Source organism: Apodemus sylvaticus, chromosome 10, assembly GCF_947179515.1.
Source record: "Apodemus sylvaticus chromosome 10, mApoSyl1.1, whole genome shotgun sequence".
In the NCBI taxonomy this organism is placed as follows: domain Eukaryota; kingdom Metazoa; phylum Chordata; class Mammalia; order Rodentia; family Muridae; genus Apodemus; species Apodemus sylvaticus.
In genome coordinates this window covers 74,323,239-74,341,284 of record NC_067481.1, presented here as the reverse complement: position 1 = coordinate 74,341,284, position 18,046 = coordinate 74,323,239, and the positions used below count along the sequence as shown (strand labels likewise).

At 45.8% G+C, this 18,046-nt stretch overlaps 1 protein-coding gene across 3 annotated transcripts in view; it reads right to left on the bottom strand.

The window, feature by feature from the left end:
• The window catches only part of Rufy1 (RUN and FYVE domain containing 1), a 43,473-nt gene extending 25,703 nt beyond the window's left edge, over positions 1-17,770 (bottom strand). The window contains exons 1-7 of one of the 3 annotated variants that reach the window (XM_052196604.1): positions 17,278-17,770; positions 8,550-8,723; positions 7,285-7,402; positions 6,533-6,634; positions 3,552-3,675; positions 2,599-2,660; positions 618-683 (exon numbers count right to left, since the gene is read on the bottom strand). In XM_052196604.1, coding sequence (XP_052052564.1) covers positions 618-683; positions 2,599-2,660; positions 3,552-3,675; positions 6,533-6,634; positions 7,285-7,402; positions 8,550-8,723; positions 17,278-17,596 — 965 coding nt within the window. In that variant the 5' untranslated portion in view covers positions 17,597-17,770. Of the gene's footprint in view, positions 1-617; positions 684-2,598; positions 2,661-3,551; positions 3,676-6,532; positions 6,635-7,284; positions 7,403-8,549; positions 8,724-8,834; positions 8,949-17,277 lie in introns of those variants that run through there. The other 2 variants (XM_052196603.1, XM_052196605.1) reach the window with 2 other exon arrangements.
• Positions 17,771-18,046: the final 276 nt, after the last annotated feature.

Sequence of the window (18,046 nt, the reverse complement as noted above, 5' to 3'; positions counted from 1 at the left end):
GTGTAGGTGCCCATGGAGGCCAGAGGTAACAGCTCCGTCTGGAGCTGGAGCTGGAGCTGCAGGCAGCTGAGGCTGTCTGAGGTGCGTACAGGGAACAGGATTCTGGAAGCACAAAATGCCTTCTTAACTGCTAAGCTGTGGCTCTCAACCTGTGGGTCACGACCTCTTTGGCAAACCTCTGTCTCCAAAAACATTTACATTATGATTAATAACAGTAGCAAAATTACACGTATCAATTAGCAATGAAGTAATTTTCTCGTGAGGAACTGTATTAAAGAGTCAGTGTGAGGACGGCTGAGAGCCACCGCTCGCTTCTTCCTTCATTTCTCATATTCCACTTGTTCCCTTTCCCAAGGGCAGAGCTTCAGGCTCCTGTATTTATCTCTCTGTGCTGTACAGCTGCGCGTGCACACACAAAAAGCCCAAAGTCTTCCCAAAGCTGTTCATCAGGGAGGGGTCCCCTGAGGCTTGACGCACAAACATGGCTTGAATGGTTACAACTTGTCTCTCCGTTTAGACAACACGTAATCACCACAACAGCTAAGACAGCAGACCCCTGCAAAGCTCCGGCAGCAGACCCCTGCGAAGCTCCGGCACCAACGAGGAGCGAGTCTTACCTCAAGTGCCGGTTAAGTTCCTCCACGTAATTTTTCTGATCAAGGACATCGGTAATTCTTTCATGCCTGTGAGAAGAACGCAAAGAGAAAACCCTAGACTCAAGTCAAACTGTGTATATATAGCCTGTGTATAGCCATTCCCGACCTTCAGAAACTGAGAGACCGGCAGAGCCACCCGTGGAGTGAGCAGCACCGCTTGCCTAACCCAGCAGCCAGACCTGAGGACAGGCTGCTGCGCCTGCGCAGGACCCTGACTGCTGGCCAGCGCCTCTGTGGGGAGAACAGAAGGCCATGGGCACCTATCCGTGCGTAGTGAACACACCCGCCTGCCGCACAGGCTCTGGGTCTTACTGTACTGAAGGGGATACGCACTCAAGGAACAAAGAAAACCCTGATTGACTGATTTCTTTCTTTCTTTCCTTCTTTCTTTCTTTCTTTCTTTCTTTCTTTCTTTCTTTCTTTCTTTCTTTCTTTCTTTCTTTCTTTCTTTCTTTCTTTCTTTCCTTTTCTTTCCTTCCTTCCTTTCTTCCCTTTCCTTCTCTTCCTTCCTTTCTTTCTCTTCCTTCCTTCCTTTCTTTCCTTCCTTCCTTTCTTTTTTGATTTTTTATTGAGACAGGGTTTTTCTGTGTAGCCCTGGCTGTCCTGGAACTCACTCTGTAGACCAGGCTGGCCTTGAACTCAGAAATCCACCTGCCTCTGCCTCCCAAGTGCTGGGATTAAAGGCATGCGCCACCACTGCCTGGTAACTGATTTCTTTTTTTAAAAAATTCCAATCATTTAAAATTTTTGCATATATGTGGTTTCCTGTTTGTCAGTAGGCACACCATATGCAAATACCCGAGGAAGACAGAATGAGTGTCAGATTTTATGGGACTGGAGTTACCAACTGCTATGAGCCACTTGATGGGGGCTCTCTGTAAGTGCGGCAACTTAACCACCGAGCCATCTCTCCAGCTCTTTCTGTAAATCGTGTGTATGTGTGTGTGTGTGGGTGTGCGCGCGCGTGTGTGTGCATGCATGCGGGTATGTAGGGCTTGGCAGCAGGCACCGTTCCGCATGGAGCCATCTCACTGTCCTTCTTGTCCCTTTACACATACATTTACATATGTAGCTCACATCAATGGGGCCATGACACACTGTTTATGCCACAGGTGCTGGGCTGGAGTTTGTTTTTCAGTTGCTATCATTTTGCTTCTTTTACCTTTTTTTTTTCTTTTACTTGATATTGCTCCTTGAGGTAACCAATAGTAATGGCTTATTGACTGTCTTCTTTTGTGCATAACCATCATATCTAGCTAACATATTAATGCACTATATAGTGAACTTTTTTTGGCTTATAAAAAAGGAACATATATATATATATTTCTTGGTATCATACTTTTCTCATTTCATCATCCTTTGGGCAAAATTTCTCTTGGTCTATTATACAAGTAGCTCAGATTTAGTCACATATGTCCTCATAACACACAACCACTAGAGATGTCCTTTAGTTATCCCCTTATTGGTAGAAAATCTCAAGATGTTTTGGACAGTCAATAAAATAAGAAAAAAATAAAATTGGAGTCTAATGCAATGGTTCAGGGGGTAAAGTACTTGCCATGCAGGCCCAATAACCTGAGCATAATTCCCAGAACCCATGGAAAGGTGTTCAGAGACAACCAGCTCCAAACAGAAGTCCTGTGACCGCCATATGTGTGCTGTGGAATATGCATCCACCCATGTGCTACACCATATCCCCTATACATGGTTTAGAAGGAAGTGACCATAGCAGCTTCCTGTGGTGAGCAGAGTGGGCTGCGATGGGCAAAGGAGACGGTACAGAAGGGAACTTCCGCATGCATGCTCTATTCTGAGCTTAACTCCTGAAACAGAGAGGATGTCACAGACTCACCTCTGAAACTAACTCAACAAAGCTAAAGTTGCAAAGCAAACTGAAGCCCGTGTCACCAGGCGGTGGGGGCTATGAGCACATACTACTTACTCTCTGCTGCCATCAAGGTCCTGCACGTCCTTCAGATAGAGGGAGAAGTCAATCACTCCGACCTGATTGAAACAGAGGGCATAGGCTTAGATCAAACATGGCAGTGCTCATCCCCACAGACCCTGGAAGCCTTGACATTCAGGATGATCACTCCACAACCGTGTGTGCATCCAAAGGAGGATCATGGCATTTATAAAGAGCATCAAAGATTTGGGTGTACTAAGTAATTTTAAAACAGAGGAGAGGGAGGGAGGGAGAGAGTGAGTGAGAGAGAGAGAGAGAGAGAAACACTAGCCTAGAGAAACTTCTAGACTAAAGGACAGTCTTATTTATCTGACACTTCTAAGTCCTTTGTGCCCGTCTTGTTTGTTTTGTCAATGTGACACAAGCTAGAATCATCTGAGAAGAGGAAACAACTGGGAAGCACTTCTGAAGGGAGCCCACAGGGCATTTTCTTGATTGATGATTGATATGGGAGGGCCCAGCCCCTTGTGGGTGGTCCCACTGGGCATGCGGTCCTGGACGCTATAAGAAAGGCTGACATGAACCAAACAATGACCAGCATGGCACCGTAATAGACTAAGGTCCAGGAGTGGCGCAGATACCTTAGCAGTTCAGCTCTCTCACTGAACTGATGAAGACCCACTCAACAAGCAGGAAACCATGTCTGGTGCTGGAGACCTAGCATCTGCCCAGAGCTAGTGAAGGCAAGGATCTTGGAGAGGAACCCACAACCACCATTTTACTAAACCAGCATAACCTCTAACTACATTCTAAATACTCTGAATACTAACAGATAAGTGTAGTCCTCACCCCCATCAAGAACTTCTCTTTGCAAAAGATGGAGATCATTACAGAAAATTACATCTAGTCAAAAATGTAGAGATGTCTGCAATTTCAAGCCAACAATTGCTGACCTGGTTCATTCCACTAAAGCCTAAATTCCATGTTACCTGAGAATCCAAGTCTTCTCCCTTTAAGCAGAGATTGGCATCCAGAACGTTGAGTCCCACCAGCAGGCCGACAATCACCATTCCTTCCTCCTCCATCATTAAGGCCTCAGGCTCATAGAACTCACTGCAAGAGACTGTTGCGTCAGGGGGCTGCTCACCAACACCTCTGTTACTCACCTCACCCCAGCTCTCCTCCTGCCTTTCCCTCACTAGGATTCATAGGCCTGGCACCTACCGTGCAGCGGGGACCCTCAGGGACTCCTACCATGTCACATGCCTCTTCTTGGCCTACATGTCTCCCCAAAGCTCCATGTGGTCAACGTGCTTCCCAGCTTGGTGCTGTTAAAGCTTCCCACTTGAGAGGTCATTAGGTCACTGGAGGTGCGCTCTGAAGGTTCGTGACCTTTGCCTTTTCCTCTTTCTCACTTTCTGTCTAGGAAGTCAGCAGTTTTTAATTCTACCTACCACATGCTTCCTACAGGATATGCTGCCTTGCTCCATTCAAAGCAGAAAGGACCACTTATGGATGGAAACCTCAGAAACCCGGGAGCCAAAGCTCTCTTCTTCTTTTATACATTTAGGTGTATTTGTGTGAGACCGAGTGTGTGGGTGCACATATATGTATGTGTGCATGTGAGAGGTCAACTTTAGGTGCCTCAGGTGCTGGTCCTCAGATGTCTGCTTCCCCCTCGCACCCAGACAGGGTTTCTCTGTGTAGCCCTAGCTGTCCTGGAACTCACTCTGTAGACCAGGCTGGCCTGGAACTCAGAAATCCACCTGCCTCTGCCTCTCAAGTGCTGGGATTAAGGTGTGTGCCACCACTGCCCGGCTGAAATAGAGCTTCTAACTCCAGCTTTTTCACATGTGTACTGGGGACTGAACCCCATGCCTGTACAACACACAGCTTATATACCGAACCACTACTTCACCCCTTTCTCTTTAACATCTGACTCTCAGGGGCTCGGTGACAGCATGGGAAAGCCACAAAGCTGCCTCTCAGCCTCCTCCACTGGGATCTTCCTCTCAGTCCTTCTCCCCTACTCCTGGCCACTGTCTTCCTGTCACTCTGCCTTGTGTCCCTGTCTCTTCACTGGCTTCTGTCACAGAACTAGGCTACCTAAAACATTAGGTTACTATGACTGGCTAGTGAGGTGACAGTGACAAAGGCTCCTGCCACCAGCCTGACAATCTGAGTCGATCTCCAGAACCCACTAGATTGAAGGAGAGAACTGAGCTGGGTATGGTGATGCTCATCTTTAATCCCAGCACTTGGGAGGCAGAGGAAGGTGGATCTCTGTGAGTTCAAGGCCAGCCTGATCTACACAGAGAGTTCCAGGTCAGCCAGGGCTACAAAGAGAAATCCTGTCTCAGAGAAAAAAAAAAGGAGAGAACTGACTTTCTCTTTTTTTTTCTGCCACACATGTGTGGCCTGGTATCCACACACGCTCCCTGAAAATAAGTAAATAAATTTTTATTTATTTATTTATTTATTTATTTATTTGGTTTTTTTGGATTTGGTTTTTTTCCGAGACAGGGTTTCTCTGTGTAGCCCTGGTTGTCCTGGAACTCACTCTGTAGACCAGGCTGGCCTCGAACTCAGAAATACGCTTGCCTCTGCCTCCCAGAGTGCTGAGATTACAGGCGTGCGCCACCACCGCCCGGCTAGTAAATAAATTTAAAAGGAAAGAAAAACCAAAAATTAAAACAAGCTATGTTTAACAATAAGAAAAATTTGGGTCTTGGCTATGATGAAAAGGATATTTTTATATGATTTAGACAAGAGAATTAACTCTAGAGATTTCTGTTATATGAATTTCAGTCTAGAGAAAAATCTCTTTACAATGACTACTTGTTTATAAACCATAAATATAAAGAATGAGTCAGTCATAAATTTCAGTGATAGCCACTTTTTTTTTTTTTTTTTTTTTTGAGACAGGGTTTCTCTGTGTAGCCCTGGATGTCCTGGAACTAGACCAGGCTGGCCTCGAACTCAGAAATCCGCCTGCCTCTGCCTCCAAGTGCTGGGATTAAAGGCATGCACCACCACCACCCAGCGATAGCCACTATTTAAGCTTTCACTGATACTAACAAATAAATATACATTTTACAAACTAGATAGGAAATCTTCATTCAGCTAGACGACATATATATGTCCTTTACAAAAAAAATTTTACTCACTGTCACTAGTTCAAAAGTTATTTTATTCCTGTTATCATCCAGTCTAATAAATACCACTTTATTGAAACTTATTGAATGGGCTGCCAGTTACCAAATTATAAGTATTAATGTTCTGGGAGAATTATCTTCAGAATTTCAAAATGAAGTCCTGTGAGTTTCAGTCATAATGCTTCTGGGATACTTGGGTTCAATAAAGAAACACTTCAAACCAAACTTCAGAGCATCAAAGACTAGGAAGAGTTGATCTCAGCTATGAACATTCTAGTTTCTTTTTTTGACAATGACTTATAGACTATGTTGCAACTACAAAGTAATAGACAAATACAATGATGGAGCTGTTTGCTGTCTATGATACCTTAGGAGATGCTTGTTGTCTAGGCTACCTTAGGAGATGCTTGTTGTCTATGATACCTTAGGAGATGCTTGTTGTCTAGGATACCTTAGGGGATGCTTGTTGTCTAGGATACCTTAGGAGATGCTTGTTGTCTAGGATACCTTAGGAGATGCTTGTTGTCTAGGATACCTTAGGGGATGCTTGTTGTCTAGGATACCTTAGGAGATGCTTGTTGTCTAGGATACCTTAGGGGATTCTTGTTGTCTAGGATACCTTAGGAGATGCTTGTTGTCTAGGATACCTTAGGAGATGCTTGTTGTCTAGGATACCTTAGGAGATGCTTGTTGTCTAGGATACCTTAGGGGATGCTTGTTGTCTAGGATACCTTAGGAGATGCTTGTTGTCTAGGATACCTTAGGGGATTCTTGTTGTCTAGGATACCTTAGGAGATGCTTGTTGTCTAGGATACCTTAGGAGATGCTTGTTGTCTATGAGGACTTTCAGATAATCTGCCAGTTTCTTTTGCATGAGAGCAAGATAAAGCCATGCTCTGCCTCTTCCCACAGCTGTCCTAGAATTCAAACAGAGAATCAGACAACCATGGCAAAAGAACAGCAACACAGAACAGAAAAATTACACGCGTGCGCACGCACACACACACACACACACACACACACACACATGCGCGCGCGCACACACACCATACTGTAGTTTAGGGGTTAGAGAGGTACTGTCTGGGCACAGAGAATGCTCACAGACAATTTGTACCATAGGCACTTCAAGTGTTAAGAGTCTCATAACATTTCTGAGGCACAAGGTCATATATGCAATTTATGTTTGTGGTGAAATACCACGTCACTGAGCTAGAGACACGTCTGCAGTTTCTCTGATTCCCACTCCACCTGCTGTGAAACAAAACTGCAGTCCTCTGTGAGAGCAGCAAGCCCTCTTCACTGCTGAGCCCTCTCTGCAGCCCAATCAAGAATGCAAAGGATGTGAGCCTTGTGGTACGGGGCGGCCGCTGTCTTCACATTAAAGGAGTGTGAGGCCCAGAAAAGTTCGTGTCACTCAAGGTCATGTGACCAGTGTGCAGCAAAGGCGGGGTTAGAATCCACATCAAGCATGGTTCCTATTACAGAGTGTTCCAAGTTAGGAAGGAGCTCAGAGGAGGCGGACACCAGAGAGGAAAGGACACACTCGGCATTACTACTTCTTACTCACTTTAGTTCTGGAAGATTCCTGACACTGGTAGCTATATCTGATGCTTCAGGACAAAGTTTTTCCACCAGCTCCAAAGGACCAAAGAAAGACTTATTTTGGCCAATGAAACTCTTCTTGACTAAAAGGGGAAACATCGGAGTGAGTCTCGAGAATGGGCTGTAGGTTCTCCTGGGGCCCACTGGCTTCCTTTCAAAAGCCAAGCACAGCTACAAAGCTCCACCCTCTGCCATATGAGCCAGGCTTTGGATGGCAGAGGCCACAGAACAGATGAGCTCTGCTTTCCTTCAGCAACGAGCTTTCTCTGATCCCACGCACTTTCTTTAAGGTTACTGCTTCTGAACTGAAACCTGCGAAGTCCCGCCCCCTTCGTCCTGCGGGCAGCATCAAAGTGGGGCTCCTGATTGCCACAGCTGCCTCCATCCTGAACTGCCACAATATCCCAACTGCTTTCCTAATATCTTTATTTCCTTACCCTTATAATTTGTTCTCCATTTGGCTAGAAGGGTTTGCTTGTTTAGGATGCAAACTAAGTCATATTGCTCCTGTAAACTCCAAATTTACTTAGAAGAAAATGCAGCTTGCTGTCATGATCTCTAAGGGCGGGTGTGGTCCAGTCCCTCCCCATTTCCTGGCTCTCATCTCCCGTTCCACACTCTGGGTCGTCAAAGGTCTGCCTCAAACCACAGCTGGTCCCACTCAGGCCATCTGCACCTTCATATCTGTTTTGTCCCCCTTCCCTTGTGCTAGGAATGTTGTGGACCAAATATCTGTAGTGTTCTCTCTTCCTTAAGTCTCAGATCACACGTCAATCCCTCCAAAAAGGCTTCTTGACTTTGCACCCTACCATCTCAATTTTTTTTTCCTGGCTTCCCTGAATTGATAGCATTTCATAATTCTGCATTTCTGTATTCACAGTCTTGGCTTTAACTGTGTTCCCCAAGGCTACCACCAGCCACACGAGCTACCATGAGTTATTAATGGTGCACCCGCAGTGTGGCTACTTCAGTCAAGGACTGAAATGCCATGTGCTGGCAATGTAAAACATGGTGGATTTTAAGCCTCACTACTAAAACGTACCTATCAGAGAACTAAGAATAGCCTCTGTGCTTGCAGTACCATTTCTACTGGACAATGGTGCTCTAGAACACTGGGAACTTGTCTGTTCTGTGGGCTACTCTCCTCTCTACACCCACAACAATGCTTGGCACTAGCGAGGGCAAAGACTTAGTCCAAATTCCTACACCCCCGAACGCCCCCAGGCTCACCTTTCAGCCCATGTTTGAGGCAATGCTCCATCACTACAAAGAACTGCTGCAAGGGGGCGTGGTCTGCATCCAGACTGCGTCCCAGGCTAAGCGCCGACTGGAGTAAGACCTTAATGCTGAGTTTCATCATGTGCATTAGGTTGGCACGCTCCTCCATCATCTGGCCTTTGGAAGCTGTGGGTACACACAAGGAAAGTTTAGTTAGTGGGCTGAGTGGGGTTTGGAGGTGAGAGGGGTCAGAGTGGTGCGGCAGAGGGTCAGGGGCTTCTCAGGGTGCGAACATACTGGTGGGAGGATATCCGGGGTTCGTAGTCAAGTCGCAGTCCATTTCTGCAGGCTACAGATCCTAGAGTTCCGGGCGCTTTAAGTGGCAGCAGCTGAGCCTTCTTCTAAGCAGCTCCTTGCGTTGCTAGGGGGCTGGTTCTAACAAAATTCGCCGCGATTGGTCTCTGCCCTGACCAATGATAGGGCGCAAAATCTAGGCAACCTTGCCTCACCCCACCCCGCCCCTAACCATTCCTATTGGACGAAGCCAGTTCAGGGCCACACCCAAGGAGGAGGGTGGCCATTTTGCGCTGTCTTTGGACCTAGTCGGAACTTCCCTGAGGCTCACAGGGTTTCAGATGTCTTTATGTCCCTTTATCTGTGCCTGCAGGAAAGCGTCCTTCCTTCTTTCCTTTCCAGACTCTGAGCTTTTATTCACGACTTGTGGCCATTCTATGTTTTGCAAACCCTTAAAAAAAGTTTGTTAGAAATAACTGAGCTACATTTCCACGTTATTCATCTTGTCACTTTGGAGAGTGAGAGTCTGTCTACAGTTAGTATGGGATCTCTAGAACAAGTGCTTACCAAATGCTCGCTCGAGCCCAGGAAATGGCATCCTAGAATTTCTTTTTTAAAAAAATTAGACTCCACCACAGGAGAGATTATGTGGTTATGAACATATTATGACCATGTGCTGCTCTTTCAGAGGACCCAGGCCTACCACCTAAGCTCACAGCGACCTGTAAGTCCAGCTCCAGTGCATCCTACGAGATTTTCCGGATTCTGCAGTCACCTGCACAGACTTTCCTCCCCCATACACAAATTAAAACAAAACAAAAGCAAAATACCTTAACCCCCACCCTCCAAGACTTCAAACTAAGAGCTTGAAGGTGCACTAGCTACAGGAGGAGGGCCTCCTGTGGTGTGCCTGCCTCTCGGCCTGAGCCAGTCTTCTACCTTGTCCTTTGGTGCAGGAGATTCCAGTTTGCTTGTCATCTATTGCCTCCCAGGTTTTTTGTTTTGTTTTTCTGCAAACCACTTGCTCAGTTTTAATTTTTGTGCGGGAGGCTTTGCCCTTCTCATTGATAAAGTACATTCTGGATGTGAACACTCAGGAGGACATAGAATTAAAAGGGAACACAGAGATGCCCTGTGAATGAAAATGAGGACAGGACTGCTCCTGGGTATGGTTGAAGAGGTCCAGACTGAATAAGGGCAGCAGAACAGGGCCATCAGAGGAGTGTTGGCAGAGAAAGAGGGAGACAGAGAAAAGGAGAGGACAGAGAGGGAAGGGGAGAGTGCAAACGGACGAAGAGAGATACGGAGGCCCAAGAGTGGCTAAGAGGGAAGCCAATAGAGTTTGTAGCCAAAATGGCTGAGGTATCTAGGAAGGAGAGGCCGGAGGAAGGGAAGAGAGGCAGGGGTGGCAACAGAAGGTGGGGTAGACACCAGAGAGGTTTAGGGTAGGGGGTTGAGGTATGCCAGCCAGAATTACTTGGTGACAGGCACTTCTGAATAGGGAACGAGGGACCCTAGGGTCTGTGATGTGCGAATAGGCAACAGAGGCATAGGTTAATGGATGAGTCATGTGTCCTTTTTGCCAGAGATAAGGAGACTACTACCTTCTTAAGTCCTCGAGGGAATGGCTGGCTTTTGTCTAAATGTAAGACTTTGAGGATATATATATATGTGTGTGTGTGTGTGTGTGCATGCAAGACTGCAATTGCAACGGGGCTAACATTTCTAAGTTCTCTCAGTGTGGGGAGAGGTGCTGGGTCTGCTGTTCTCTCTATTTCCTCTTGGCTGCAGGAGAAAGAAGTGGATTAAGTAAAGCATTTGGATAAGAGTGGGAAAGTTATTTTTACCTGTTGGGAAAACCTATTAATTAAATGTTTACATTTTAAATAGATTGGAAAAAGCTATAAAACTTAAGGGAAAAAATAATAGAAAGGAGGACTTCTTCAAGAAAAAGTATGAATATATCATAATCAGAAAGTTTATTAAAAAGTATTTATTTATTTATTTGAGACAGGGGTTCTCTGCGTAGCTCTGACTGTCCTAGAACTCACTCTGTAGACCAGGCTAGCTTCAAACTCAGAGATTGGACTGCCTCTGCCTCCTGAGTGCTGGGATTACAGGGGTGCAGCAGAACACCAGGCCCCTGAGATCTGACAGTGCACTCATCGTGAGACCCTAGGTTTCCTGTGCTTTCTTCCTTTGCTTTGTAAAGGCGAGTGATCCCTGAGCCCATAGCTTGTCTCAGTGCAATGACATCATGGAAAAAAGACTTTTGATTAAAAAAAAATACTGCATTAACAAAAGAGTAATGAAATAAGCAACATTTAGATCACTTTGAGTTTTCTGCGTTAAACATGGTGTGTGTGTAAATGGACCACTAACAGGTATAGTTACCATTTGGTAAGTCTTGGTGAAATACTTTTGGTATTTCTCAGAAGTAGAGACATTTCTTCCTTTCTTTTTTTAGAAAAGCATTTTAAAGGTTTATTTTTATGCTGTGCATGTATGGGTATTTTACCTGCATATATGCACATGTACACGTGTGTGCCTGGTGCCCATGGAGGCCAAAAGAGGGTGTCTCATGTCCTTGGACTGGAATTACAGAAGGTTGTAAGCCTCCATGTGGATGCTGAGTATCGAACATGAGTCCCCCGAAAGAACAGTCAGTATTCTTACTCACCGAGCCATCTCTCCAGCCTACACTTTTAGGTTTAAAGTCAGTATCTAGGCCAGCATGTTAAAGTGGCTCAGTGTGTTCAAGAGTCTGCAGGCAAGCTTGAAGACCTGAGTTCTATCCCTAGGACTCACACGTTGGAAGGTGAAAACCAACTCCTGCAAGTTATCCTCTGACATACAAGCAGTGTGGCCCCACATGTCCACACACAGGAATACATTAAAAATAGGAAATAGATAAAAGACGATATTCAACTTCTGATCCTTTTGCTTCACCTTGTAAGTGCTGAGATTACAGGCCTGTGCTTCCATGCCTATTTAGCTTGTGTTGGGTATTGAACCCAAAGTCTGGTGCATATCAGGCAAGCACTCTACCATTGAGCTGTAGCCCCAGTTGCATGATCCACCAATATTATCCTCAGCTGCATGGCCCACTAATATTATCACAGGTTGTGTGGTGCACTAATATGGGGTAGTGTTTATGGCACTGAATTGCTAGCACAAACAATCCCAGGCTTTCTAGACTTTCAGACATTTTCTCTGTTTGTTTTTACAGCTCACTTAAGGGAAAGCTGGCTTGTGTCACTTGAAAAAGACTTTACCAGTTGTATGTAGAGGTGTTCTGACACATGGAAGATGGGCATGGTAGCATATTCCTGAATCCAAGCCCTTGGGATAAGAGACTGAAACCAGTCTTGTCTACATAGCAAGTTTGAGGCCAGACTGGACAACATAAGACTGTCTCAAAAACCAAAGAAAACCAAACAAAAGCCGTGAATAAGAACAGGCAGACATAGTTCACACCATGACCTGATGAGACAGACACAAGGGAGAATTTCTTCCAGATGGCTTGCCAGTATGCTACCTAGTCTAGCTTTTGACTCCTGGCTCAGCAAGCCCTGCCCCCCAGTCTTGTGAGTAGCCAAGACTCCAGGCCTATCTAAATAACTGTAATGTGAAGACTGCCCCTACAGGCCTTCATTTTTTTTTTTTTTTTTTTTTTTTTTTAGGAAGTTTCACTCTAAAAAGCAAGATACACCATTATGTATGTCCAGTGTATCTGAAAGCACTGTGTTGAGAGGGGAAAGCTAGTGAGCTTTTGCAAAGGCACTTGGAAAGATTCAACAGCACGCATGCACACTCGTGCACACATGCATGTGTAAGAAAAATCCCACCAAGCAAAACAAGACAACGATGCACCTGGGATCATGTGGGATATTTTAACACACGGATCAAAGCATCCTGCAACATTCCATAGCAGCTTTTTTTTCTTGCTTGCTTCTCTCTCTCTCTCTCTGTTTCTGTCTCTGTATTTCTCTCTCTCTCACACCCCCCCATACATTATCTCTCATTAAATAAGTAAAAAATGTAATAAAATGGATGAAGGTAATAGTAACCTCCACATAATTCATAAAGCCCATATAAAATCTGGGCCTGGACCAAAATACCAATGTCAGTCTTCCCTTACCATAGACTGACGGGTGACAGTCACCTCCTCAGTGGCTTGACTAGAGTGGTGTGGTTCCACCCTGCCCTCAGAGGGGCTCTGTCCCTGCCCTTCCGGGCCAGTCATGGCTACAGTGGAGTTGAGTGTTAGGGAGTAGTTTCAGAGTTTTTGAGAAGGCAGACAGGGATCTCATATGAGTTTGGCTGCAAGTGCCTCTGCTCCTTGGTCTCAGCACGCTTCACTTATGAAACACAGACTCAGGGCTGGAGAGCTGGTTCAAGAACTAAGAGCGTATGCTGCTTCTCTCAGAGGATTTGACTTTGGTTCCCCGAACCCACATCCCACAGCTCATTCCAGCTCCAGAGCACCTGACACCGCTTCTGGACTCTGCAAGCACCTACACGCATGACTCGAGCATAAATTCACCCAGGCACACATATAATCACGTAAAAATTAATTATCTGCCTTCCAGAAAATCGAGGAAAAATTATTATTGTGTCATTTTGTTTTTTGGTGCAGAAGTCTCACTATGTAGGTCAAGCTGACCTCAAACTTGTGCTAATTTTCCTGCCCCAGTCTCTCTAGTGCTAGGATTAGAGGTGAGAGACACAATGCCTCGTTGAAAAAAATGATCATTAACTCCAAGCATGGGACTTCTGCAAGCCTTGCTTTTTGATTGAAGCGGCTGTAGGGGCATACCCACGAGGCCAGCCAGGCTTACTGCGGAAACAGAGGTAAACTGGGGGGTAAGGGGGTGGGGGGGATAGTGTGAGCCACAGATCTAACACTCTTATGGCATTTGGTAAACACAGAATGAAGTGTTGTCTACACTTTATGTCATTGCCCTAACAGGAAAACAGATACACCCTTGCTCACCAGACGGTTATTGATTATCTATGATTCCCGAGAGGCACAGGCACATTTTACCAATCAGTGAGCAGTATGAGCAGTACAGCAATGCTTTAGTCAATGACTGATAAAGTACGAGATTACAAGGGAACAGAAGAATTCCCATGGTCTGTGACCCTCATAGCGGCTGCAAAACCGCATTCCTCACACACTGTGGGACGACCGTATAAACAAGCCGTTCGTACTGCTGGAAGTGCAGAGTACAGTTCACACACAGTCAGGGACAGCAAGAGGATCTGGTAGGGATAAATTACCGTCACTGGCTTGTGTACTCACCCTGTTACACTTTTTATCATTAGTGTAGTATATCCTCCTTCCATATTTAAAAAGTTAACTGTGAAAAGTGATGGGCCAGTCGGACTCCAACTTAAGATTATAAATCACTAGCACTGCTTGGGTGTGGTGGTGTGTGCCTTTAGCCCCAGTATTCAGGAGGCAGAGGCATGTGGATCTCTGTGAGTTCAAGGCCAACCTGCTCTACAAGGTGAGTTTCAGGGCAACCAAAGCTGTACACAGAGAAACTCTGTCTCAACAACACCAAATACCAAACCAAACTAAAAAAAAAAAATTGTTACCAGGTCAAAATAAGTTCATTCCTGTTTTCTGTAAAACTTGGGTTTGATCATGTCTTGACCCATTTGACATATTACACACTCTAGACCCTAAACTCTACCCTGATTAGATAAGATGTTCTGCCAAAAAAAATTTGAGATGTTCTGTCAATTTTATATGTAACCAAAACCCCTGGGAACCCCCTAGTCTTGCAGCTTTCTGGGCTATGTGATTCTCACTTTCCCCCTTGAAGATATGTTCTCAAAGCCCACTTATCCCCGACTGACATAAAATAAGACCTGCATAATCTGACCAAGGAATTTGGATAATGGTCTTTACTCTCCTTCTGTGAGATTAACAAATGTTACCTAAGGATATGTATGTGTGTGTGTGTGTGTGTGTGTGTGTGAGTGTGTGAGTGTGTGTGTGTGTGGGGGGGTGTGTTCTAGAAGAAGGCATTGTTAACACAGGTGATGAGGTGATGGCTCTGGGGGTATTGTTTCCTGAAGATTTTCCAGTTGGATGGACAAGATGCAGCAAATAGTCATTTAGGATGCTGACCTTGGAGGATAACCTAAGCTAATGTATCCTAGTTAAAATACAGGTCCATATGTGCATATGCATTTAGTTAGAGAGTTGGGTTGCCATGGTACACAGATGGTGATCAGAAATCAATTTGTGAGAGTCAGTTCTTCCCTTCTACCAAGTGGGCCTTAGGGATTAAACTCAGGCCATCAGATCAGGAGGCAAACACCCTTACCCACTGGGCCATTTTGTTAGTGTATATTTACACTGTGACATTTTAGTTTATGGATATGACATGTAATGATCACCAGGGCAACTGGCACATCCACCACCTCAAACAGTTTTCCTTTCCCTGCTGGGAAGGAATGAGTAAAACATCCCCTGTAGCTGTTAAGACAATATTCGATAGTTGTTGCAGATCTGAGCTATTCTAACTTCAGTATAGAACTTCAGAAACCACTCCTCCTACCCAGTTCTACCCTGAGTTCACTAACCAGCCTCTTTCCATCCTCACCCAAAACTCCCTGAGATCTGGGAGCTCTTGTTGATTCTCTCTGTATCTTCACTCTTAGCCAACAGGCTTAAGTGAAAAACTAAAACCAAAGCAATTTTAAATAGAAAAAGGATAAGATATGGATATCAAGAAAGAAAATATTTTTGTATAAGTACATAATGTGTGTATGTTTTAAGCCACTGTTATAAGAGTCAAAAAGTGAAAACCAGGACTGGTGAGATGGCTCGGTCGGTAAAGGCTTCTTGACAAGCCTGGTGATCTGAGTTCTGGCCCTGAATGACATTACAAACTGGGCATGACAGCATGTGTTAGCATTCCCAGTGCTGGGAAAGCAGAGACAGGAGGATACCTGGATCTTGTTGGACAGTGTGGCCAATTGTTAGCTCTGTTGTCTCAAAAATAAGGTGGATAAACAGTAGAGGAAGACAGCCAACCTCTGGTCTTCAAGTACACAGAGACATGTATAAACACATGACCCCATACATACACAAAAGTAAAGGTTATAAAAATAACCAAGATTGCCAGGTACTGGGGGTGCACATCTTTAATTCCAGCACTCAGGAGGCAGAGGCAGGAGGATTTCTGAGTTCAAGGTCAGCCTGGTCTACAGAGTGAGTTCTAAGATAGCCAGGACTACTTAGAGAAACCCTGTCTCAAAACAAACAAAAAACTAAAACCAAAACAAAAAACCAAAACCAAAACAAACCAAGACCCAATCCAAAAATCAAGGTTAATTCATTACCAAGGAAAGAAGTTTTTTGTTGTTGTTGTTTTTGCTGTGATTTTTTTTTTTAAATAAAATCTGGGTAATAAAGTCTATTGTATGCACGTGATGCCCCAGGGGTTTGCAGTCAAGCCTCAGTTTACCACAGTAACTTGGAGTCTGCATGGTCCATTCACAGTAAGTGTCCTAGCCATGTGAAACATGGTTATTTATCTATTTGTCTGTTTATTTATTTAGGGGCAGGGACTCACTATGTATAGGGGGGGGGGGTGTCTCAAACTCTCAGAGCTCCACATTCCTTTACCTCCTAAGTTCTGGTATAAAGGAGAGAGCACCACAATACGCAACACCCTGGCTATCTTTTATATTGTAATTTTAGATATGTCTAGAAACAGAAACACCAATGCATTATAATTAGCACAGTTCTCAGTACTTACATTAACATGTACAGGAAGTATGCACCTGAATCACCATGCCCAGCCATCAAAAATAAATAATAATTTGCTTTTTTTTTTTTTACCTGTATGCTGAAATTCTAATCTAGATCATAAGAGCTGAACCGGATTGTACAGGTAGCTGATTAAAAGTTTTTTAAGATCCCCATTTTTTAGATTGGGAAATGCGAGTAGGAGGGGTGATGGGTTGTCCCTGTCCCACAGGGGGTTAGTAGCGGGAGAATAAAGGGAACCAAAACCTCCTGACTCTGACTCGCTGCTCTCACCAACTTTGGAATAAGCTGTCAACCTCAGCCGCAGGTGCATACCGGCTGGCTGCCAAGATTGTTAACAGGGGACCAGCATCAGACTTCATTTGTCAAGTATGCAGACTATGAACACAGACGACTTTCCGTCTAAGCCTCTAATTTAAACCTCCTATTTAAAGTCAATCCGTGATCACGACGCAGTTGTTCTGAGGTTCACAAAGAAAACACAAGGTGGGAGGGGAGTCCCGGGCCGCGGCCACCCAGTCCCGCGCTTCTCCCGAGGGGTCACATCGATTGCAGAGCCCCGCGTTGCGCGGCACTGCTCGGCGGAGCAGCTCGTCCGGCGGGTCGGGTTTGCCCAGCCCGGTAGCAGCCCCCGCCCGCAGGACCCCGGCCTACCTGCGCGCTCCCCGCCGCCGCCGCCGCCGCCGCCGTCCCCCAGTCCCGCGGCCGCGCGCAGCGCGCTGCCGCAGCTCGCCGACAGGTTCCCGGTGGCTCTGCGCGCCAGCGTCAGGATGGGCGCCGACCAGCTGTCGGCCGCTCGAGGCCGCGACGCGCTCCGCAGCTCGCCGGGGCTCGGCAGCTGGCTCCGGTCCACGATCTCGAACTCTTCCCCCGACTCTAGGCCTGCTTGGGGCTCAGGCTCCGGCCCCGGCTCGGACTCTGGCTCCGGCTCCGAAACCTGCCCCTCCCGGCGGCAATCTCCGCGGGCGGCCATGTTGGCCGGTCACGTGACCCGCCGCCGGCCTGGACCTCCGACCTTAAGCTGCTGCGGGCCGCTTTTCTCCCTGCTCGCGCTCACCTGGGCTTGCTTTCCTTGTAAAACATTCGGGGAAAGTACGATTCCTAAACGCAGTTGATACCCAGCTGGAAGTACTTGGAAGTTACTTTTGGACTTTCTACTTCCCACCACCGGGAATGCCCCTTATTTTAACGTTTTGTGACACAGCTTCCTCTTTTAAGCTTTCATTTCACGCCCTTTTTTCCCCTTTGAAACAAAAATCTCACTGTTGGATTTTTTTATTTGTCCTTTTTATTGGCCTTTAAAACAGGCCATGTAGCCGAGTGGTGATGGTGCACGCTTTTAATCCCAGCACTAGGAAGGCATAGGCAGGCAGATCTCTTGAGAACAGCATAGTCAACGGAGCAAATTCCAGAACAGCCACAG